The following is a 25,914-nucleotide window of genomic DNA, read 5'->3' on the forward strand; positions in this document are numbered from 1 at the left end:
GAAGATCTGGATTTAAATCACAACTCTTCCAAGTTATTAGCTATGTGACCGTGGGCCAGTGATGTGCCTAAATAGTAGCAGTTCAGGCTATATTTGGCATAAGTGTTAGGAATATAACTCCCTGAGCCTTTAAGGGAATGGTATTAAATATTTGCTTTCTTTTTTTGGGGGGTAGCTTACAGATATTTGTTTAATTGATTTAGTTGCTGATGTTCTCTGATAGAATTGAGGAGATTATTGTGGGAATTGAGTGAACCAGAGTAACTCCATTTTGTGACTCAATTCTGGGAGCTAGCTCAATTCTCTTTCTATTCCATTATGGGTCTAGTCCAATTTCTGTATTATAAGAAAATTTTATTTAGTTGTGGGAATTGGGAGAAAACCTCACTGCATGATTTCCCTGCATGTCTGGGATGTTGGATTACCCATTGAGATATCTTTAACAAAAGACTTCAGTTATGCTGACCAGAAATCTGGTGTATGATGCAATGATTTTTCTAATCATTGTACACCTCAAGTGACCTATAATGTCTTACTTGAAAACTGGCCTCATACTGACCAATCAATTATTGTTTCAATATTTCTTTGCAAATATTTGGGGGGAATGGGATACCTTCTTTTCTAATTTCAGGGAATTGTATGTGTTTAATTTCCTCCACCAAACTTGGAAAATCCTTAATCTTTCCTCCAATAAGAAATCATACTACCTAATGTTGCATTGTTTCTTTTTTACTATTTGGCCTTGTTTGACTAATTGTTCTTAACGTACAAAAGTCTGTGTTCTTTTGTATTTGAGGTCCAGGTCTAAGCTAAGGACACCTGGTCTTAGTTTGTTGAGCAATTGTCATGCATTGCTTAATAAATTGTTATGCTTCTGTAACATCCAATTAATGGGGAATTAGGTGAGTGACTTGTCCTTCAGGACAGGAAATAAAATGCTGCCTTTGGAATTTCAAAGGTGTGTCTATTAACCAAAGCCCCCATTCTTGCAAGAATGTAAAATAAAATCTTTCCTACCAAAAAACAAAACCAAAAACCAAAAATCAAAACCAAAACCAAAACCCAAATGAAATAAATTCAGGACTTAGAAACTTTGTTTCTTCAATCATTTCATCTATCACCACACCTCTCCAAAGGCTTCTGGGATCATCCATGGAACAGAAAGCAGGGAGAGAGCTTAGAATAGAGAATTATCAGTGAGAAAAAAACCTGTAGACTGAAGAAAGTCTGAGCTGGGAGAGAACGAGATATTTTTCTAAGGTCTCTGCAACCTCTAAATGATCCTATGACCCCGTGACTCTGCCAAGATTTACAGCAGAAAAGAAGAGCTTAGCTTCAAAGAGTGAGTGTCCCGATGGTGAAATGTTCGTGAGCTTTTTGCCCCCGCATGGAGAGCAGGGCATCAAAAAGGACAAAGCCTTCCTTACCTGTCTGAGTTCCTGGGGTTGAAGTCACTGTCCTAAGGGCTTCTCATGCAGGCAAATGTTTCCAAGTGCTGACGAAGGCTGTGGGGATGAGCGAGTAAGGTACTGTTGTGACGCAGGTCCACGTGTCTGAGGTAGGGTCATAGCAGTCTAATGTCTTACACCGCTGGGTCCCAAAGTATCCACCCACCACATAGAGCTTGTTGCCCGAGGCCAAAGCATGGCACGACATGCGCTTGGCTGTCATGTCCCCAATCCGTGTCCACTGGTTGGTTTCGCAATCAAAGCGGTAGGCAGAAGCTGCTGTGAATTCTGTGTCACCCCCCATGATAAAAATCTGGCTGCCCAGTACAGCAGCCGCTGTATAGCGCCAAGGCTGAGGACATTCTGCTTTGATCATCCATCGGTTGTCGGATGGGTCGTAGCACTGAACTTTGGACACCATGTCCCGGTGAATGCTCGTGCCGCCAAAGACAAAGAGCTTAAGCTTAGCACTCACCACTGCGGCGTTGCTGACTCCGTCCCTTAAAGGAGCCACCATCGTCCACTTGTTGGCTCCGGGGTCGTACTTCTCTACTTGCTTCAAAGAAACAGAGGGGGAGGCTGGGAAGACCCCAGCCACTGCCGTGTGACCCCCTACTACGTAAAGACAATTCTCCAGCTCAGCTGAGCCATGACCAAAACGGGCAATCAGCATAGGAGCAGCCTTGGACCACTCTTCATGGACAGTGTCATACACCCAGACATCTTTGGAGACACCATTCTCAGAGCCCCTCCCCCCTGTCACATAGACCTTACAGCCTATGGCGCAGGCACTGAACTCCTTCCGGGGGCTGGGCAAGTCTGCCTTGGGGATGATTTCCTTTGCTTTGTGGTCCACCTGGTAGATCTTGTCACACATGAAGGTCTGGCCTCCAAGGATCAGAAGAGTGTGGCCTGCCTTTCGGGGTCGGGCACAGGGGCTAGTGACCACGCCATCATTCTGCAGAATCTTCTTCTTGCAGTGGAGAGCTTCGTCCATGATAAGCTTGTTGCGCTCATCTGCCATAATAAGGTCCTCACAGGCGATGGCCTCCTTTAGGATTTCAGAGGGCAGCAGGGCCAGCCGTACACTGCGTAGAAGCTCTGGGAGGTACACTTTTCTCTCATCCAAGTCATATTTCACCCACTGAATAATGGCTTCAAAGACTACGCGTTCATCCTCGGTCTCAAGCTCATCACTGGAGATCAAGTCCAACAGGGTGTCCTTGGAGAGGTTTTTGAAGTCTTCACTCTGCTGCACCGTCTCAAAATGTACCAGGCACATGCGCCAAGAGAGCTCGTAAAGGCGGCGGCACTGGTGGGCGTCTGAAAGGAGCATCATACCCAGACAGTTGGAGGGGAAGAGATTCTTCTCTAAGAACTCAGCTGCAGCATCTCGCACATCATGGAACTGGAGCATGTCCCCCGCTTCCAGCAGGGACTCAGCATTTTCCTCATTGATGATGATCCGGGAGGAATAGGCAAAGTCCAGCAGGAGCTCGAGCACTTCTGGATGGAGACTATCATGAAAGTTGACTGCGTCATCCAGACTTTCTCGTAGGCCATGGCTGAACATGGCTTCGAAATAGCAACTAGAGGCGGCCAACACAGCCCGGTGGCAGGGAAACGAGCGGTCCCCGGCCCAGAGAGTGACATCTGTGAACATACAGTGCTTCCTCAGGGTGTTGAGGTGGGACAAGACACAGTCTGGGTGGGAAGGTTTGTGGAAAAGGGTGATGTTCATAGAGCCTGTGCTTGTCCTGGACTTGCGGTTCTCATGGACGCTGACAGACATTTTGATTAAGTCTGCTAAGGAAAGAAAAGCAAACATTTCAGTAAAGCCACCACTTATCCTTTACAAAGTCATACTCCTAGCTCTTCATCTTTATTGCATTTGATGGATCTTACTGGCTATCACCCCTGCTATACTTCAACCCCTATAGACCTCAAGGTTGCCACCTCCTGCCTCATTCATCCTTGCTGCTTGGTTCTGCCAAAGCCCCGGGGCACAGATCACATACAACAGAACGGAGCAAATTCTACTCCTTGGGTTTCAATCTCAGATGCTCAGAAGTTAATCTCATTTTAGTCAATGTTGGTTCAGTTCTAGAATCAAATTAAGACCCATTCTTTGGATTGCAGCTGCCACAGGGTTGGTGCAGTCCCAGACTCATAACAGGCCAAGATTTGGGAAAGTTACCTAGGGTTATCAGATAAATGAGTATAAGAAATAGGGAGAATATAGTATTGAATTGCTTTGGTAAAAGGAGGTTTTTTCTTTTAAAACAATAAAGAGAAACTGACAATTCAGATTTTGCAGTTTCCTTTTTAAGAAAGGCTGATGTATAAAAAAATGGTATTTTTGTACCTAAAAAAGAAAATGCTAACATTTATAAAAAATTTTAGCATTTGCAAAGTGCGCTCTCTCTCTCTCTCTCTCTCTCTCTCTCTCTCTCTCTCTCTCTCTCTCTCTCTTTCTCTCTCTCTCTCTATATATATATATATACACACATATATATAAATTCCACAACCACCTTAGGATGTAAGTGCTATTATAATCCTCATTTTAGAGCTGAGAAAACTGAGGCAAGCAGAGGGTAAGTGACTTGATCATAGTTATATAACCCAGAGGTATCTGAGGAAAGATTTGAACTCAGGTTTTCTGACTCCAAGTCCAACACACTACATAACACAACACCTAACTCCTTCCATATCCAAAGCAAAAGATATAAAAGGGATTACTGAAGATCTTGTACACTTGGCATTTTAAGTCCTGACTGCTACCAGTCACAAATAGTACCATCTTTAAATATATTGTTGTGCAGTTGTGCCTGACACTGATACTGTCCATGGGTTTTCTTGGCAAAAATACTGGAATGGTTTGCCATTTCCTTCTCCAGTGGGTTAAGCCAAAGAAACATTAGATGACTTGCCTAAGACACAGCTACTAAGCACCTGACACCACATTGGAAGTTGGGTCTTCCTCACTCTGGACCTAGAGCTCTATCCACTAAGTCATCTAGCTGCTACCTTTAAATATGGATATAGATATATTTTTTATTGTTGTTTTCTATTTGATAAGTAAGCATTTTCATGTAAAGATGAATGTGAACCAAACTGATAAGCAGGATTGCACAGGAAAACATTATGTAGAACTTGCATTTTTTAAAAAAACATAATTTTCTACATGTTAGTTCCAAAGCTGTTATGCTTGTCTTCCTATCCTTTTGTTCTCTTCTGTACAATTAGTACTAACTTTTTGAGAAAGCATGGGTTCAGAAAATTTAGAAAAGAAATGGGATGGTTCCTAAGAATACTACATTTTCCTACTGCTTAATGCCATTCAATACTCTTTCAACCAGAGGCATCTAGGTTTCTTGGACATATGCTATGGACCAGTGGGTTTGGTAAGAAACAAGTGATTTTAGCTTTGGTCCAAGCTGTCATCTTTTCAGATGATTAATCCAACAGAGGGGCTACTTTTGCCACAATATGTCAGAAGAGAATATACCCAGGACCCTCAGTCTATAACAGACAATACTGTGTTGTAAAATCGGAAAGGAAGCAGAGCTAACGACTCTGAAATAACCTGAGCTGAAGTCACCTAAATTGAATAGCAGTCTAATGGTCTTAAGCTATGAGTTCTACTACTCCACTAACTACCAGACTTATACCTCTTTGTCTCCTCCCTAAGTCCTCGCAGTCACTGCCGTGAACTACCAAGAAGTCTAGGTCTATGCTACAGCAAACATTAATAATGATAACTATAATTATTATTTTTATCATTTGGAGGAATCCTAATGCGTTTTAAAGACAAGCCAGCCTTCAGGGACATACCCTGCATTTTACAGCTTTGGAAAATAAGAGAGACAAGTGGTCTGGTGGAGGTCTAAGATAGGCAATAAGTAAGTAGTTAGGATAAATAGTGGCACAGGGAATCCAGCTGGGGATTTCAGACCCCACAGCGAATCTTACTAGCTTACCTCCTGGTATTTACAATTAAAAAAAAAAGTCAAATCCACTCAAAGAAAGAAAAGTAATGAAATGCCTTTAGTAAAAATCATTTTAAAAAAGTAAATTGTTTGACCAATATGTGTGTGATTCTAGGTCATTCATCAAACTCAATCAGAGATAAATTTAAAAACCCAACTAAAAGAGCTGCTCACAATCTTATTTTATCAAACTCCACTTTTCAGTGAGCAATTGCACAGACACTGTGGTCCAAGTTATATTTTAATTTAGCTCCTAATTTCTCTGTGTCTGTGTCTGGCTGGCTCTACATCTGTCTGTCTCTCTCTATTACTATCTCTATGACAGTCTCTCTATGATTGTGTGTCTCTGTGTGTTTCCATATCTGTTTCTTTGTCCTCTTTGTCCTCTTCCTTTTCTCCTTTCTCAAAAAAACAAAAACAAAGAAAACACCCACAAATGAAATCTACTGTAGCTGTTTGCAAAAAACAGACAAGTTGCTGGGTTGGTGCCAGAGAGGTTTCTGAGGCTGCCTTAACTTTGAGTCTGAGGTCTTCTTCCATGGCTTATTCCCACTATATTTCCCAGTGGCCTATCTCATGCTCTAATCTAAAGGTGATTTTTGTTCAGGGTTTCTTATCTTGCTAATGACTAGCTGAGATTCACAATTCAGATCTCCTGATACCTCTTTCTAAGGGCTGACTACTCAATGCTGTTTCTTGTATATGACCTCATATAAAATGGGAAAATTGGCAAGTTTTGCAGTATGGCCTCTGTCTCCCAACTGTTTAATCATTGTGAACATACTTTCTTGATTAATTTTAGTGGCCTCTAATTTAGTAGTATTGGGAAAGAGCTAAGATCCAGTATTCTCCTGAGCAAGATCATTTTAGCCCTGGATATTATATTCAGATAGCAAAGGGCATGAATGAGTATTAAAACTCCTTGCAGGCTGGGTCTTTTGTTACACTGTGTCCCTATTATCATTCATACAGCAAGTACTTAACATGATACATAGAATTTAATTGAATTTGGCAAAAATCTTGTTACAGTTACTCTAATGGGATCACCCTACAAATGTTCCTAAAGACAACTATCTATGATGGAGATCAAATTGTACTTAGCAATCTTCAGACTATGTATTCAGTTTTTGCAAAAGAAGGTTAAGAATTGTGCAAATCAAACAAATGGGGACTTGGAAATCTTTAGATTTGGATCACCTTGTTCTTTGGGCCTTTGTTTCCTAGTCTATAAATTTTAGAGCTAAGATCAGTATTCCCCTTAATAAGATAACCCAATAAGATTTAACTCCCTGAAAGATTGAGACCTTATATAAATTGTGAAGCATTAGAGCATGAGATAGGTCACTGGGAAATATAGTGGGAATAGGCCATGGAAGAAGACCTCAGACTCAAAGTTAAGGCAGCCTCAGAAACCTCTCTGGCACTAACCCAGCAACTTGCCTGTATTTTGCAAACAAGTAAAGCAATGATCTCTCAAAAGTCAGGGGAAAGTGACAATCCTAAGGCAAGAAGTGAGTGAAGAGAATGAGGGACCTTAGAACAAGATCCACATAGGCAACTCCATAGCCAGTTAAGTGAACATCCAAAGCAAATAAGAACGCTTATCCCAACCAAATGTTAAACTTCACCTCTCCACCAACAAAGGAGAAGTGGATGGAAGAACATATTATAGGTTTGTGTGCTGATATATTTAAGTTGTTTCTTCAGTTTCTCAGGTTAGACTAAACTAGATACTACTATAAAAGAATTGAATAGCTCTACAGAGTCATATCTACTGCCTTATTCATAAAGAAACAACTTGTTCTTAAGACACAGCTCAGCACATCTCTCCAGAGCAAAATACAGAGTTTGGCAGCTGACCCACCTGAGGCTGTCAGCATTAAGAATTCAGGCATTGCTGATTGTATTTTCCCTAAGGCTAAACTGTTCAGAGGAAGCCTTGAACTTGCAGATTGTGAGGCTAAGGTAGAGGACTAGTAATTAGGCCAGTCAAGTCCCAGTCATGATGACCTTTCATTACTGTATTCAATCAGGAGAATTACATCCAAAAATGGACACACACACACACATACACACACACACAGAAATCCATAGTAGGCAAGGGCATTAGGCAAGGATTAGGGTCAGTTCAACTCTCAGCTCTATAAATGATTTGGGGGCTCACTATGCTACCTCTCTGGTTCTCATTTTTCTTACCTCAACAATGACTTCCAGCTCTAAATCTTCTGGGCCAATATCTGCCTCTTTCCTTAACTATAGATAAGTTATCAGAAGTAATAAAAATAACAATGACATGTCCTGACTCACATAATTTGGGATACCAAAAAGAATACCAACCTGATCACTAATTAGAATCATCAGAAAGGAAGCCAAATTATGTACCATAGTGCTAAAACAGGAATTGGGACTACCTAAGATATCTTGGGTCTAAGAACTTCCTTTTTAACAGTTTTCTGGGTGGGGCACATCTCTGGGAGGTTGGGAGGGAGGGAAAGACCTTCACACTACCTATCTGATAGAGGCAGAAGCCCTCTGGATAGCTCATGACAACTTAAAAAAATCTGAAAGTATTTGTTAAGCTTCTACTATTTTCCCCAGCACTGTGCTAGGGTGATAGGAAGATTAAAAAAAAAAAAAAAAGCAGTTTAAAATAGAATGCTCTTGAGGAATGAAGATTTCCTCCAGTTTCTTAGCAGAAGAATTGAGAATCAAGATGGGGATAGGACACAGGGATATATACATTCGAGTTCTAGGCAGCCACTGGAGGCCTAATTATTCCCTACTGTTAGCGTTCATGGTTCATCTACCATTCTATACTATAATTAATTAGTATTGCCTCAGAATAGCCCTCTTTCTCTCATTGTTGCTCAGAGGTTTGATGGATTTAAGGGATATAACTTAACTGCAGGGCATCACAACAAGATAGATTTAAAATTTATCATTCTGCTAAAAGCTATTGATCCAGCTTCACAATATATCTACTTACTTCTGCTTGGCTCTCAAACACCAGCTTCCAGCTGATGTGTTAATCTTTCAAAGTCAATTATCCCTGGAAATTAAGAAATGTGCTCAGGGCTAGTTTCTCACAGATCAACTAAGTAGCCAGGATGATGCTAGGAGAATCAATGGAAAAGTACCTCACTTTCATTGGAGAAGACTCTATGAAGCCTTCTCACTCTGGAGCATCTTTTTGCTCCTAGGAGGCCCTTCTCCTATTGTTAAGTTCTTCATGGAACCTCCACGAGGAAGGGCCCAGTGGCCAGCAAACATTTCTTCATTCCTCCTGCCCTAGTTCTGCTTCTGACTTTCTGCATTTTATCATACATACCTCACTTCAATTTCCCTTTTTATATGTTGTCTTCCCCCAAGAGAGTATAACCTATTTAAGGGAAGGGCCGATAAATCCTCAGAATTTAGCACAGTGCTTAAGATAAATGCATAAGTGATTTGACTTGAAAAAGAAGAATTGTGTTCATTGAACAAAATAAATCAGAATATCAAGGCAGAAGCTATTTCTCTGTTTCTCATTTTTCTAATTTAACAATGATTGGGTTGGATTAGATAGTCTTTGAACACTCTTCCAGCTTCCTAAACTTTTCTTTAACTAGCGATGTTATCAGAAATAATAAAATAACTATGATATGTTTTCACATATGTGAAAACTAAGTCTCAGCACCATCCTAAAGTTTAGTTGACCCTCACTAGAGACCCTGTCAAGCCCACCTCCCTTTAATGGATACTGAGGCATAAAAATGTTAGCACTTGTTCAAGGTCAAAGAAGAATAAGTTTTGGACTGTAAAACAGAGTTGGGACCTTAATTGTCAATGGAATTATTCAGGATATTTGTTGCCTGGCCAATTTCCAGTTTTGACCAAATATCATTCTGGTCTGTGCTCATTAGTGAGAGCCTGGATGAACTTTCCCGTATCCCAAACACATATCCTTCAGATTGAAACTGGAGTTGTACTCCCCTGGCAGAATAAAGTTCCTTTCATCTCTGGGAAATCCTTTGCATCCTGTCAGATCAGGCCATTCTTCTGGGAGAGGAAAAAGGTGGGTTGACAAGGACTTCAGAAAGAGCATTTTCCCCTCTCCTTTGAACTGGAAGCCAATAACCACATATCTTAAGCCTTAGACAACAAAGCAGTACATAAGGATGGAGTCTAAGAATTAATTCCCATTTAGCCTTGGAAGCTTTTTCCTACCCACAGGCTTTTGGAGGTTTATGCCAATGAGCAAATATACCATAGTTCCAAGAAATGCTTCAGGCAACAGCAGATGAGGCTTACTTGAGGTCTTTTGTGTAATCTCATGGAGCCAAAAGTCACTTCTACCTCACTAGGCTAGGTTCCATCTTGGGGGAATTGTCAGCTAGAGTATTTTTCACATATTCTTCTCTTACAATTTTGTTTCAGTTTAATAATTTTGTAATATTGCTCTCCTTGTGATTATGATTAAGAAACATTCAAACCTGTGTTGAGCTGGTCCATTGTTCTAGCCAAGGAAGCTCTAATGTCAAAGCATATCAAAATGAATGGGAGCTATTCTATTTTTGTGTTTCTGGTGGCAACTGACTTTTATGCTGAGAAAAGCAGAAATAAAACTTGATATTAACATTTGACAGTGAGCCTTTCCTTTTAACATATCCTTGGAAAACAATCAGAGAGTAAAGTCAGAGCTGCAACCCAGAGATGAACACCAAATGGTTTCATCAAAGCTGGGTCACAGAAACAAAGGACTTAGTCAGAGTCAATGTTAGAGGATGACAACAGTGTCCAGATGTCAAATCTGTCGATCTTTGGTGATATGCATTACATGCTAGGTAGGAAATGATGGGAACAAAGGATCAAGCTTTATGGATCAGAGGAATTGTTCAGGAACTCAACCACAGTAGTCCAATATTCTTTCTTAGTTTTCTTTGTCTTGTGAAACGGTGTCTGCCTGCTACTCCTTGGGAAAATTGGTTAGGAGTCCATATGGATAGATTGTATTATGGATAGAATATTGGTAAAACCAGAAGCCCTAAAATTGAATTCTGCCTCACTTAGTTGAGTAAGTCTAAGTAAATCGCTTACACCTCTCAATCTAGGTTTCTTCATCTATAAAATTGGGATAACAATAGCACTGCCTAAAGAGTTTTGAGGAAGCTTAAATGAGATAATCTCTTTTAAGCGCTTTGCAAACCTTACAACATTATACAAATACCAGCTACTATGAGGAATGTCTGTGTCCCCAGGACATCTGGGTGTGGGGTTTGTGTGTGGATTCTAGGCTGTTTTCAAGGATATTTTTTAGGATGTAAACAAGAAGTCTTCACAGGTTTAATCTCTCTCTCTCTCTCTCTCTCTCTCTCTCTCTCTCTCTCTCTCTCTCTCTCTCTCTCTGAATTTCAGTGGTTGAGATGAGTATTGTTCAATGACACCCTTGTGGCATTTAACCTAAATTCAGGTCAAATATCTAAGAATATGAAGATAGTCTCATGAGTGTTGTAATGGTAAAAACATTCACAGTAACAGTAACATTAAGTGTCATTGGTCAACAAATTCTAAGTATCTACTTTGTGCAAAGTAACATAGTAGACACAAGGATATTACAAAGAAGTCTAAGACATGGCCTGTGCCCTCAAGAAGCTTACGTTCTATACTTGGAGAAATAGTATATATCCACAAAAAGTTCATTAACAGCACAGTACAGTCTTTACATGTGTCAGTGACATAGGCCAATGACTGCTATAGGAGATCAGAGAAGAAAGAGACAACTTTGATCTGATGACTATAACATATACCTTAAACATCAGTGTCTTTAGTCTGGCTATCTAACCTATCATGAAATCTCCAGACCTAGAAGGAAATCATCTATTCCAACCCTTTCATTTTACAGATGAGGAAACTGAGATCCAAAATGGCATGCCCAATAATAAGAAGCACATCCAGAATTTGAACCCAGGTCTTCTAAAGCTTAATCTAGATTTTGTCTCACTGTACCATAAGGCTTCAATCTATCACTATTCCATTCTTATTCCAAGATTTAATTGATAAAACTACAAAGTCACTGGCGCAGAGGTATGTTAAAACTTACGACCTGGTTGGTACCTCCTGCTGCTTCTGATTTTAAAATTACCATTTAAAATAATCTTTTCGTTTCTCTACAATTCTCTTTTCCTTTTAGCCAGAAAGCTGTTCACAGCGAGGCAGCACAGAACGGCCTTCTTTATAACCCTTGCCTGACTGGATGGTGCCTTTTTTCCTTCAGTCATGTGTAACCTAACAGCCCTCCTGGGGCCCATCAGAGCTTCTCTATAAAGATGTTAGAGCTGGAGTACAGTTAGCAAATGAAAAAGCATGTTTAAAAGAACCTATGATTGTATTGACTTTCCATAACATGGCATTATTCATCTTTTCTCACCTGATGCTCTGCTGGGACTCTGCTTTCTGATTCCAAAGACTGGAAGGGGGAGAAAAGTCAAAACACCCAAATATAACAGGTAAGCTTGTCTATCATCTGTGATCTGCCTTCTCTCTCTATCCTCTGACTCTCCTTCCCCACCTTTTTACTTAACGCACTGTAACATTAAATACATTTGAATCAACAGTATCCTCTTTAAGCCTAGTGTGATCGATAAGTTCCAGGCTGGTTAACATCTCTCTCTTACCCAAGGTACAAGAGCTATTATTACAGCTGAAAGAAGCTATTGAGATTGATGCCCACTTTCAACGAAATGGAAACAACCTTACTGTTTAGAGCAACGGGCCAGAACTTAAGGATGTGGCCAACACAGGAGGCTGACAGCTGACTCCCTGTGGAGAAATCTGCTCTGCATCACCAATAAAGCAAGAAAACAAAGGCAGAGATATACAATGATACATGCAATCCTTGTTAGCTTATGAAACAATACTCTCCAGACAGACGGATAGGAATTCTATTTATAGACTTCTTTAGCCCCCTGTATTAGGGGGTCAGAGCTTTATCCCTGGGGATTTCTGGCCTAAAGAGAAGACTTTGAGGAGATGGTGGAGCTCAAACATTTAATGAATTGTCCTGTGGATAAAGACTTAGACTGGGAGATGGAAGGTGATAGAAGTAATACAAAATTAAGCATAATGGGCTTAAGTTGTCAAGTTTAGGTTTGACATAAGAAAAAACTTTCTAGCAAAAAGAGTATCCCCAAAGTAGAAAAACCTGGAAAGATTTACATGAACTAATACAAAGTAAAGGGAGCAGAACCAGAATATTGTACACAGTCATAACAATGTTGTATGATGAAGAACTGTGAGTGACTTAGCTATTCTCAGCAATACCAAGATCTAAAACAATTCTGAAGAACCTAGGATGAAAAATCTTGTCTACCTTCAAAGAAAAAACTGGCATTTTCTGAATATAAACTGAAGCATATTTATTTTCTTTCTTCCTTCCTTCCTTCCACTGTACACAGTAACAGCAATATTGCATGACTAAGAATTGTGAGTGATTTAGCTATGCTCAGCAATACCAAGATCTAAGACAATTCTGAAGGACCTAGGATGAAAAACCTTATCCACCACTTTCAGAGAAAAAGCTGACATTTTCTGAATATAAACTGAAACCTATTTCCTTCCTCCCTTCTTTCCTTCCTTCCCCGCCTCTTTCCTCTCTTTCTCCCAAGTCTTCTTGTATAAAATATCTAATACAGAAATATTTTCATAACTGTACATGTTGAATTCATATCAGATTGCTTATGTTTCAGAGAGGGGAGGGAAGAGGAGAGGGAGGGATAGAATTTGGGACTCAAAACTTAAAAATCAAAACCAAACCAATAAATGTTTAAAAAAAATTTTTACATATATTTGTGTAAAAAGAAAATGTTATTTTAAAAAAGAAGGGGCATAACTTTTCTCAGGTTGCATCTTCTCTAGCAGAGACCAAAACAACCTTGGCAGCTGAAATATTTCTTCCAGAGAATTCATATCTATTTCTCCTAAATTCAGCCCTTTAGCTCTTCCTATCTTCCAACTAATCAAGCATATTTTTCATAAGCACAGCTGTTTTTGAAGGCAGGGACAGTTAGTGAAATGGATACCATTACTCCTAATAGCAGAGGGGTTGGGTAACTCAAGGCTTAGATTTATCCATCTGTTAAAATTACTTGGTTCCCTCTTACTGGGAAAAGGGTGAAAAATGCAACATATTCAAATAAAGTAATTCCCATATCTTACTGCATTCTCCTGTAAACTAATGGTGCTCTTTTAAAAACAGTTGAATTTCAGAACAGTGGTGGAAGAGGAGCAGGATTACATAGGGAGGCTGAATTCCCCCATCAGATCCTCTAGGACACACATATTAGTCTTGCTAAAAGAAACTGTATACTTAAAAGTTGCTTTTATTGAGTCATTTAGAGGGACAGAGAGGAGGAAGTAAAACATGTAGATTTCTTATAAGATAAAGAGCAAAGTAACATAAAAAGAAATGTTAGGATATTTGTTGTTGTCTGTATCTCTGCTTCATTCCACAAGGGTTGTGATTCAGATCCTTTTGTGATGTCCCCAGAACTAAACACTGTCTGGAACACAGTAAGTGTTTAATAAAAACTTGTTGATACAAGTTAGCTTTTAGCTATTCCGAGTTCTTCTCCTAGCTTTTGGGAGTGCTTCTTCTCCCAAAGACTAGACAATTTTTGGATAAGGCAATTGAAATTAATTGACTTACCCAGGGTCACACAGGCTGGACAATTTGTGAACTACTGCCTGGAATTTGGGACAGCTCTTCTCTTCCTAGTTTTTCCCTCAATCTTTCATCCCAGAGAATCCTGATCTGCCTCTTCATACCTGTTATAAGTTTTAGTATGAAAAGAAGTAGAAGTCAGCAAAGATTCTTAACCTCTCCTATGGGATAAACTCTTGACAAAGGAATAAGATTATGTAAGTCATATAAAATAGGTAAGAGCTAAAGAAAAAGGAAACTACCATGTATGAAGAGATGTGTGGAAAATAATTTTCCTCTCTCAGAATACTTCAAATACTTCAATACTTCACAAGGTAGGTGATTTGGATTAGCTAGGTGGCGCAGTGGATAGGGCACCAGCCCAACCCTGAAGTCAGGAGGACCAGAGTTTAAATCTGACCTTAGACATGTAACACTTCCTAGCTATGTGACCCTGGGCAAGTCACTTAATTCCAATTGCCTCAGCAAAAAAAAAAAAAAAAAGATAATTTCTTCACTATAAACATTTCTTCCACTATATTTGAAGATTTGAAGCTGGAAAGAACCTTCTAGGCCATCAAATCTAATCCCTTCATTTTACAAATGAGGACACTGAGGTCTAGAATACGCCATCCTTGAGGACAGAAACCCTGGTTTTGCTCTTTTTCTTTCTTTCTTTTTTTAATCTCCAGAGCTTAACTCAGTACTTAGTAATTAAAGCTTATTGACAAACTAAGTGATGGAGGTGGGATCAAGTAATATATGAAAAAATCTTTGTAAACTGCCCAGTCCCATCCGAACATCAGGGATGATAAGAATAGCTAGTAGCATTTACATAGCACTTTTACTGTTTGCAAAGGTTTGCAAAATGCTCCTTGTAGGTTATGATAACAATGACAAATGGTATGAACAGGGTGGAATGAATCCCAAAGTGGATATTTTCTAAAGTCTTGGGACCTTCGACAATGAACCCAGAAGCATCTTATAGATAAGGAGAGTCTTTTTTTTTTTTCTATTCCTGCTGGGAAGAATCGAAACTACAGGTCTGCATACTCTAGACAAGGTTTGCTTACATGTATTTAATATCCACCACATGTTCTGACTGCCACTGTAGCACGTGTGACTTGACTTATAATACCTTTATGCAGTATGGTAGAGTTTTCTGGTGTTAAAAATGTGCAATTTAAAAACGAATAGAAGCTACTCTTCATGGCACTCCACCTTAAGTGTTGTGCCCAGAAAACTGCTTACCCAGTCCAAATCCCTATCTTGGCTCTGCTCCTAACTTCTCCTTTGCCCACTCACCCTCAGGGAGATCTGGGTTATTCCATATACCATATTTATTATAGCAAGCAAAATTTCATATTAAAAACTTCTGATAAAGGTAGTGAGCATAAGACAAATTTATCTTTCTATTAAAACTGTCACAAAGATTCAATTTTAGGGTCTGTGATCTGTAGTCTGTGAAATTTTTAAAAGAATATTTTAATAAATGTGTTTCAATATATTTTATCTTTGCATTTTAACTTTATTCTGAGAAGAGGTTCATGAAGGCACCAGACTGCCAAAGAGATCTATGATATAAGAGAGATTAAGAATTCTATTCTAGGAAAGGGACCCACATGTGCAAAAATGTTTGTGACATTTATTTTTTGTAGGAACTACAAACCAAGTGGATAATCATCAGTTACAGAATGGCTGATTAAGTCATGGTATATGAATGTTATGAAATATTATTGTTTTATAAGAAACAATCAACAGGATGGTTTCAGAGAGGCCTAGAGAGACTTATATGAACTGATACTGAGTAAAATGAACAGAACCAGGAGATCATTATACACAACAGCAAGATTATACGACAGTCAGTTCTGATGGACATGGCTCTCGTCAACCATGAGGTGATTGAGACCAGTTCCATTGGTCTTATGATGAAGAGAGCCATCTACACCCAGAGAAAGGACTGTGGGAACTGAGTGTGGACCATAACATAGTATTTTCATTCTTTTTATTGTTTGCTGGTATTTTTGTTTTCTTCCTCTTTTTTTTTTCCTTTTTGATCTGATTTTTCTTATGTAGCATGATATTTGTAGAAATATGTATAGAGGAATTGTATATGTTTTAATATATATTGACTCACTTGCCAACTGGGGGAGGAAGGGAGGGAAAATTTGTAGGGGTTTTGTAGAGATGAATGTCAAAAATTATCCATGTATATATTTTGAAAATAAAAAGCTATGATTAAAAAAATAAAAAAAATCCTGCTCTAATAAGCACATATCAGAAATGAGATTTATTTTCTAAGCAATTTGATATTTCCCCCAAATTTAGGTTTTCCTAAACATATATTAAAATGTAGACATCATGCTCAACCTGGAATCAGGAAAACCTGACTTCAAATCTTGGTTCATATATTTATTAGCTATGTCATTTTACCCATCTGCCTTAGTTTCCTCATCTGTAAAATAGGTGTTAATAAAAGCACCAGAGTTGTTGTATGGCTATATGGTTGAGATATTTGTAAACAACTATATAAATGCCAGGCATTATTTTATTACAAACTCAGTAACAATGAAAAAAACCCACACAAATATGATAAACTTTTTGTCTTTTTTTCAAACAAAGCAGAATTTTATTATGACCCAGATAACAGAGATTGCAGCTGGATGGTGCAGTAGATAAGAATACCTGGCCTACAATCAGGATTTCATATCTTTTTGAGTTCAAATCTGGCTTCATACACCAACTGTGACCCTGGGCAAGGCACTTAACCTTATTTGCCTTGGTTCCTCATGTGTAAAACAAGCTGGAGAAGGAAATGGCAAACTACTCCAGTATCTTTGCCAAGAAAAAAACAAATGGAATCACAAAGAGTTGGATGCAATTGAAAATGACTGAACCACAACAATGGTGATAACGAAGACTAACAGCCTATCCTTTGGCTTCTATGTCATGGTAACAGAGGCTATAGAACTTGTATATATCACATATATGGGACAGGATGAATAGGAACTTATAAACTCCAAGAATGTTCATGGATAACACCAAGGCTATAAACCTGAGAGTCCAGAAAAATAACATTGTCTTTGACAGAAAAAGGGAAGGTTGGACAGAAAGAGGAGTTTGGAAGAGAAGCATGTTTAATGGGGAATATGAGTTCTATTTTAGACAAACTGAGTTTGAGATGTTTCTGGACATCTAGTTTGAAATGTCCAAGAGGCAATTGATAATGCAGGATTAAAGCTTAGGGCAGACACAGAGGCTGGCTACTTGGATCTGAGTACCAGTACAGAGCTTGGATTATCCAAACGCAAACTGATGAGATCACTGAGACAGAAAGTGGTGGAGTGTGTTAGGACAGAGCCTCATACCATTAAGATGAATGAAAGAAAAGACCCAAGGCTAAGGTGGGGGGAGGGAAGCAAGAAGACAACATCAACAGGTAATTCAGTGATTGAGAAAAGTACTTTATTGCACTGATTATATAGAGAAAGATTTAACTTTTTTGTGTCCTATTCTCGGGATATTGGTTTTAAATGCATAAAATAAAATATACCAGATTATAAAGGAAACTAATTATGTTAAAATAGTTATTGAAATTCTAAAAATTTCATAAACCTAGGTTATAAACCTATGATACAGAGTCAAGAAATATAAAGCAAGGGCCAGAATAATGGATAGTAGTGAAAAACAGACAGAGCTGAAAGCCTAGAGATCATGTTGAGAAGGGAAGTACAGGTTCAGAAGGAATGAGGCTGTGGGAGAGCTGACTGACATTCCTTTCAATCCTGAGATTCTGTATCCATAATATAGAGATCCCATGTATGATTCCAGAAGAGGGAAGATAGATAGATAGGTCGATCTCACTATGTACACACAAGGTCTCTTGCTATCTCTGTCTCCCTCCTGCCCTCCCCCTATCTCTCTCCTACCTTTCCCATCTTTCCTCTTCTTTTTAATCTCTGTTAATTTCTTGTTTTCTTCCCTATTTTCTTCAAACATATCCATTTCCCCTATCTTTGAAAAAAAACTGTCTAAGACTTTGCCATCTTCTCAAGCTATGTGTGTGTATATATATACATATATATATATATATATATATGGATGGATTGCTTTGCTCATTATATGTATGTATAGATAGATACAGATATATAGTTCTCTAAAGCTCATAATTTATGAGTCAAACTCCTAGCAAAAAGCTATTTACTCCATGCTTTCTTCATTCATTCTTCAACCTGATTTCAGTTTGACCTTATACAACTGAAACTGCTCTCTAGAAAGTTATCAATGAACTCTCAATTGTTCAATCTGATGGTCTTTTTCAAATATCCTTCTGAAACTATGTGTTGCATCTGACACTATTGATTATCCTGTCTTCTCTCCTTTCTGAGTTTTTAAGAAATTTCTCTTTACTGATTTGCCTTTTACCTCTCTGATCACTCCTCAATTTTCTTTGCTGATTTTTCCTTTTTATTTTGTTCCCTAACTAGGCATTTCTTCAAATCTCTGTCCCTAACACCTCCCTCTTGAACCTGACCACTTCTAGCTCAGTGACTTCATTTAATCTCTATACTGGTGACTCAGATCTATATAGCTAGCTCCAGTGTCTCTCACAAGTTTTAATTCTACATCATCAATTCCCTATTGGACATTTCAAACTATATGTCAGGACTCAGTTTGTCTAAAATAGAATTCGCATTCCCTCTCAACATGTTTCTCTTCCAAATTTTCCTATTTCTGTCAAAGACAATACCATTCTTTTAAACTCCCAGGTTTGTAACTTTGGTGTTATCCCTTAACTTCTCACTCTCTCATCCCACGTATGCAGTCACTCACCAAATCTTGCTGTCTCTAGCCCCAATATGTCTTGTATCTGACTGCTCTTTCCTTACAGGGACATAACCAGGTGCTCAGTACTTGGATTATGGCACCTGGTTGGTTTCTCTGCCTCAAGTTTCTCTCCACTTCATTAAGAGAACACTTGACTATATAAGTCCTTTCCCCAATAAATTCCATTAGCTCCTTATTGACTGTAACATCAAATATAAATTCTTCCCCTTCACAACTCTGGCCCAACTCATCTTACCAGCTTTGCATATATTATTATCCATCTTATAGGCTGCAGTCCATTCCCACTGTCACCCTCTGCTCCTCACACACAACAACACTCCATTTCCCATCTCTGCACATTTCCACTATCTTCCACGTCTGCAATATACATTCTTCTCACCTTTGTCTTACAGAATCCTCTTCTCCCTTCAAGACTCGGTTCAAGTACCACCATGAAACCATTACTGATTCTCTAAACTGCAAAAATTTTCCCTCTCAAACTACTTTAAATTTTAACTTATTTATTCATACTTAGTTTCTTTATGTTAATTCCATTTACATATATAATGCTTATAGCTATGTTTGCTGTCTTCTCTGAAAGAATGCAAGCTCTTTGGAAATAAGGATTGCTTTATTCATTATATTTGTATCATCAGCATGGGGAATAATACTTGGCACATAGTATATGTCTAATACTTGCAGATAATTACTTCCTCTGCAATTTTAGAGAGTTGTCTGCAATACTGAGAAGTGCCTGCCCAATGTCACATGACCTGATTTATATTGTCAGGGGTAGGATTTGAATGTACTTATGTACCAGAGTTTCCTCGAACAGGCAAAATCTCCATATGTACTAATACACACACACACACACACACACACACACACACACACACACACACTCACACACACAATTACTGCCATCAGAATTGAGAAGCAGCATCCTATGGTATAAAGAATTTTGGATTTAGATTTGGGAAATCTGGGTTCAAATCCGAAATAAAATATCAATTACCTGGGCTAATCACTTCTCTGTGAAACTCAAGTTTCCTCATTAGCAAAATTGAAATGATGATAGAAAGATGGTAAGGTACAGTAAAAAGAATGCTATATTTGGAATTATACCTGGTTCTACTTACTATCTGTGTGAGCCTGGGCAAGTGACTTAAACTATCTGGGTTTCAGTTTCCTCATATTTATGGGTCTAAATCCTATTACCCTGTTTTCACTACTTACCTCATAGGACTGCAAAATTCATTGCATTTAAGGTGCCATATGAAAGCAAGGTATTATCAGCATTATTATTCAATCTCAACTTAAGAAAATGCTATTTTCATATCAATCTTTATCCTGTTGCTAATGATCCTTTAAAAAAAAAAATCTCTTTGGAATATAGACCTAGTAGTGGTATTGCTGAAAAAATACAGTTTTATAAACCTTTTGGACATGCTCTCCAAAATGGTTATCAGTTTACAACTTTACCAATAATGCATTGGTGTCCTCATTTTCCATGTCCCCACCAATATTTGTTATTTTCCTTTTCTGTCATTTTAGCAAATCTGATTGGTGTGAGATGGTATCTAAGAATTATTTTTAATGCATATCTCTAATCAATGGTGATTTGGAGCATTTTTTTTAAATGACTAAAGATAGCTTTGTTTTCTTCATCTTTCTTTTGCCTTCAGCAAAAGATGCCTGCAAGGATCCTTGAAATAACTTCTTAATTGGTCTTCAAGCTTCCAAGTTCTCATGATGCTAATATTGCACACCACCATACATTAATTTTCCTCAAATACTTCTGTGCTTTATGGTACTCCCATACAATCCCCACCCCTCCAAACTCCAACCTTACAAAAAAAGAAAAATCCTTTAATGTCCCTCCATTGACTACAGATAAATGCCTTATCTCAACATTCAGGAGCTTAATACAATCTGATTTTACCCACCTCCCTCTAGCTGTATCTCCTATTACAACCAGTATCCTTTCAGCTTAACAAGGCTTTCTTTTTATCCTCTCAGACATATCATGTGTTTTCCTGCCATCACATACTATTCACATTATTTCCTCTTGGAATATCCTTTCTACTTCTTTTTCTGCTCAACTAAATTTTACTTATTCTTCCCAGCTCAGTCTACATCTTCTTTATGAGACCTTCTCTGACCATTGCAACATGAAATTCATATGAAAACAGGAAGGGATGTTAATATCTCAAGGGCAGTATGGTATAGTAGAAAGAATGCTATAGTTGGAGTCAGGAGACCTAAATTTAAATCCCATTTCCAAAGCCCATTAGTTGCATCTCTATGGGCAAGTCACTTAACTTTTCTAAGCTTCAGTTTCCTCATCTGTAAAACAAGAATAATGATATGCATTTCTGACAAAGTTATAAGAATGAATTAGACAGTTATTATGTAGTTCAATCTCTTCATTTCACAGATAAAGAAAATGAGAGTTAAAAAGCCAGAATGAAATGACTTATTCAAGGTCAGAAAGTTAGGGACCAGGCAGCTAGAATTCAAGCCCACATTCTCTTTTTACAAATTTAAGCCTCTATTTTGCTAAATTGCATAGTTTTCTTCCTTCCCTGATATTAATTTCTAAATGATCTTGCTACTTAATTGTATTGATTATCATATTCACACACCAATTTAATCAATAATCACTTATTAAATATTTACTACATGCAAAGCACTATGTTAAGTCTTACTGGAGATATACACACATGATTCTTGACCTCACAGATACAATATTTCAGAGGGACTACACACATGTAAATGAATAATGCTACACTGGTTTAGTGCCAAACAGAAGATAACCTAAAAGCATAAGAAAGGTACAAAATGCTATCTGTGACTTAGAGTATAGAAAAGCTAATATCCACCAGAGGAGAGGCAGGGGAAGTGGTGTTGGTACTTCACAGAGGTCACAGTATTTGAGATTGGCCTTGTGAGATGGGTAAGATTTCAAAGTTCAGGGATGGGGGTAGAATGTACTCCAAACACAGTAAATAGAACAACAAAAAAAAAAAGATATGTACAAAAGACAGTAAATAGTTCAGATTATCTTCAACAACAGAACATGTGTAGGAGTAGAATGGGAGATAAGATAGAGAGATCTCAGAGGCTAGATGCCCTTTAAAGACTGGCTGGGGAGTCGGACTTTACTCAGAATACAAAAGAGAGAGTTTGAAATGATTTTTAGTTGAAGAATGACATGATCACATTTGCCTTTTAGGAAAATTAATGTGGTAGTGGTAGGAAGGATAGATTAAAGACAGGCAAAAAACTGGAGATAGATAGCTACATTAGGAAGGTTTTACAGTTGTCCAGGTATGTGATAATCAGGGTCTGTATTAGGAATAGAAAAGAAAGAACAGATTTGAATTCTATTTTAAGAGGTAGAGTTGACAGGACTTGTTAAGTACCTGGATGATAAGGTAAGGTAGAGGAGAAGGAAAAAAGTCTAAAACAACATGAAGATTTTGAACATAGGTAACTGGATGAAAGATAATACTATAGTGCAATGGGAAAGACAGAAGGATGAGTCAGTTTTTTGAGGGAAAGATGTTAAGCTTAGTTTTTGAAACATGAATTTAAAGCACACATTCTTAACCTGAGTTCAAAAGAATCTTGATTTTAGAGGATCTACAAATTTGGATGGGGAAAATATATATCTTTATTTTCACTAACATCTAACTGAAATTTAGCAGTTCTTTAATTTATTTAAAAACATTATTCTGAGAAAGGGTTTATAACCTCCTCTTGACTTCCAAAGGATCCCATGGAACAAAAAAGACTTAGAACCTGATTTAAAGTGTTATTAGGACATCTGGACAGAGCAATCCAGGAGGCAGTTGGAAACACACAACAAATATAGAGTGTTCTAAAATCTTAGTGCAGCACTAAGACTTTTGGAACATCCTATATAACACTCCAAAACAAGAAATCTTTGTGTCACATGATACAATCTTCTAATATACTAAATTTTTAATAAATACTTGTTGATTTGATACTGTGTTAAAGTTTGGTATTTTATAAGTATAATAAGTATTTATAAGTATATTACATGTTTTCATCAACAATCTATAATTTTTTAATTGATTAATTTTTTTTTTTATTTTATCTGTAACTGGATTTTAAGCTTCTTTACAGGCAGAGATAATGTTCATCACAGATCTAGAGCTGGAAAGAATCTTAAAGGTCATCTAATCCAGTGCTTCTCAAATTTTTGTTCTCAGTATCTTTATTCTGTTAAAAATTATTGAGCATTTGTCCAAAAAGTTTTTGTTTATGTGGATTATGCTTACAGATATTTACCATAATACAAATTAAAAACTAATGTTGAATTTATAGACCCTCTGAGTTTCAGAGATTCCCCAGGATTCTCTGGACCACACTTGGAGAACCACTAATGTAGTCTAACTCCCTGGGTAGAGTATTTTTTAATAGCCCATGCTCCACTACTTTCTAGCCTACTACACAGAAAACAAAATAGCAACACATTTACACAATGCTTTGAAGTTTATGAATAAAGCACAGACCTCACAACACTTTGTAAAGTAGCTAGTACAAATATTATGCTCATTTTATAGATAAGGAAATAGTTTCATCACTAGGATTGGAATTTAGGCTCCTAACTCCCAAGTTCACTGTTCAATAAATATTTGTTGGACAAATGAACCTAAATCCCTAATTAGGCTAAGAATAAAAACAAATGATAAGGAATAAGGCTATATTCTCAATCTCAGCTTTATGTTGTTCATGTAAGCCAACAGCTGGTATTGAATTGCCAATTTTCAAACACATCTTGGGTATTAGCCAATAATAATCACAACATTAGTTGTAATTGGGATTTTAGTAATAACATATACACATAAGTAACTTGAATTTTCTATGCTTTTCTGGAGGCAGAAGGAATGGCAGTGGTTTGCTGCTTTTGGAAACTGCCTAAAAAAGTCTGGTAGTGAAGAAATATTCCAGCTTGCTTTGCTTGGCCACATGTCACTAGGTTCATTTTCTCAGTTTCGAAAGACCTCAGGGGCCTGTACTTGAACAAGAAGCCTCAGCTTACCAGGCAATTGGTCACCTAGTCTTTGCTTGAAGAGGTAGAGCAGTAGAGAAACCACTAATAACAATGATTTGTGTGTATCCAGTATAGTGTTTTCAGGTATGCAAGATACTTTTTACAAATATTTTATGTTATTCTGAGAACAAACTCATCCAGGGTAATATAGCTACCGTGTTTCCCTGATAATTAAGACCTATCCCGAAAATAAGCCCTCCCCTTACTGTGTAAGATTCCTCTAAAATAAGCCCTCCCCCGAAAATAAGCCCTATTGAGGTTGCTACTGTAGTGAAGGTGATCCCCTGCGCTACAAGCTACATTACAGTACCCTCTGTATGCACAGTCCCCCTCCTCCCCCCGGGTGAAACGCACACCGCTCCGAGCTGCATCCAATCAGAGCTGCAGCAGTGAGAGCGTCATCCTGTTCTTCCCCAGTGATTTGCTTGCTGGCGCCAATGAGAGCAGTGCCGCGGAGGAGAGCTGAGGCAGGACAACATAAAAACCCAGTATGTAAGCGGGAGTGAGGGGGCATGATGGAGGATAAAAGGGGCACGATGGAGGATAAAAGAAGAACTCAGGGGGCATCATGGAGGATAAAAGAAGAACTCAGCCAGCACTCACCGCGCTAAAGAAATGAAGAACTTCCTTGCAGAGAGAAGAATAGATCAAATAATGATTCCTGCAGGAAAGACTGCCTATCTCCACACCCTTGATATTGCAACAAACAAGCCATTCAAGGACCATTTGCGCATGGAAGTCAATGACTACATTGAAAATAGAATGGAAAGAAATCAGCATGGAAACTTTGTGAAGCCCTGTCTGCAAGAAGTCGTGACTTGGGTGAAGAAGTCATGGGATAAAATTACTGACAGCTGTGTCGTCAAGGCACTACGAGCAGGTTACCTGGACAAGACATGCTCATTTAAAGAGAGCTATATTGCTGGACATGACAGATTGGGTCCACTTCTTCTGAAGGAAATAGAGGCGCAAGACATCCAGGATGGAATTCAGGGTATGGACACTTATGACGATGTTGTTGAAGAAGATGACATGATCATTATTGAATAAAGGTACTTTTTTTTGTTCACATTTACTTGTTTATTAAAATTGTTGTCAATGTTGATTAAAATAAGCTCTCCCCTGAAAATAAGTCCTCTGTGTTTTTCTGTCCAAAAAAATAATAAGACAGTGTCTTATTATCAGGGAAATACGGTAGCAAATAGTAGCACCATTTGTTACTTGTCAAATATCTGAGGCTACATTTGAATGCAGATCTTTCTGATTTTAGGTACGTTATTCTATCTAGTATAGCTTGTTCTATTTGGGGAGGATGCTAATTTCCTTACCTCAAGACTACATTTGTCTCTTTGCAACTTCTAATTCTTGCTCCAAGTTTTTCCCTCAAGGATCAAGTGGGCAAATCCATGTAACAAGTATCATCCCCCACTTTAGACTTTTCTTCTCCAGGCTAAGCTGAACACACTATTATGCTCTAGTTGTATTTTGTCAAGATCAGATATTGTTGTATCCAATTCTTTGTGATGTCATTTTCTTGGCAAAAAGGTTGGAATGTCATTTCCTTCTCCAACTAATCTTACAGAAGAGGAAACTGAGGCAAACAGGACTAAGTGACTTGCCCAGGGTCACACAGATATTAAGTGCCTGAGGCTGGATTTGACCTCAGATTCTCCTGACTCCAGGGCTGACAGTCTATCCATTGTGCCACCTAGCTTCTCCACAAGGACAGAGTACAATAGGAATGATATATCACTAGTAGGTCACTGGGACTCTCTGGGTTGTATTACCATAATTCTGACTTGCATCAAGTTCAGATGTGAAGGTCTCCACAAATCCCTTCAAAAGAAACCCCTGTAAGCCCAACACAAGAAATAGGAACATGGTTCAGAG

At 38.2% G+C, this 25,914-nt stretch overlaps 1 protein-coding gene across 5 annotated transcripts in view; it reads right to left on the reverse strand.

Annotated features, from left to right (window-relative positions):
- KLHL25 (kelch like family member 25) overlaps positions 1–25,914 on the reverse strand; it is a 47,657-nt gene that overhangs the window by 12,589 nt on the left and 9,154 nt on the right. For 2 of the 5 annotated variants that reach the window (XM_051981063.1, XM_051981059.1), the window contains one exon: positions 1,428–3,251. In XM_051981063.1, coding sequence (XP_051837023.1) covers positions 1,471–3,240 — 1,770 coding nt within the window. In that variant the 5' untranslated portion in view covers positions 3,241–3,251 and the 3' untranslated portion in view covers positions 1,428–1,470. Of the gene's footprint in view, positions 1–1,427; positions 3,255–14,120; positions 15,793–25,914 lie in introns of those variants that run through there. The other 3 variants (XM_051981061.1, XM_051981058.1, XM_051981062.1) reach the window with 2 other exon arrangements.

Source organism: Antechinus flavipes, chromosome 2 (assembly GCF_016432865.1).
Source record: "Antechinus flavipes isolate AdamAnt ecotype Samford, QLD, Australia chromosome 2, AdamAnt_v2, whole genome shotgun sequence".
NCBI classification, from domain to species: Eukaryota; Metazoa; Chordata; class Mammalia; order Dasyuromorphia; family Dasyuridae; genus Antechinus; species Antechinus flavipes.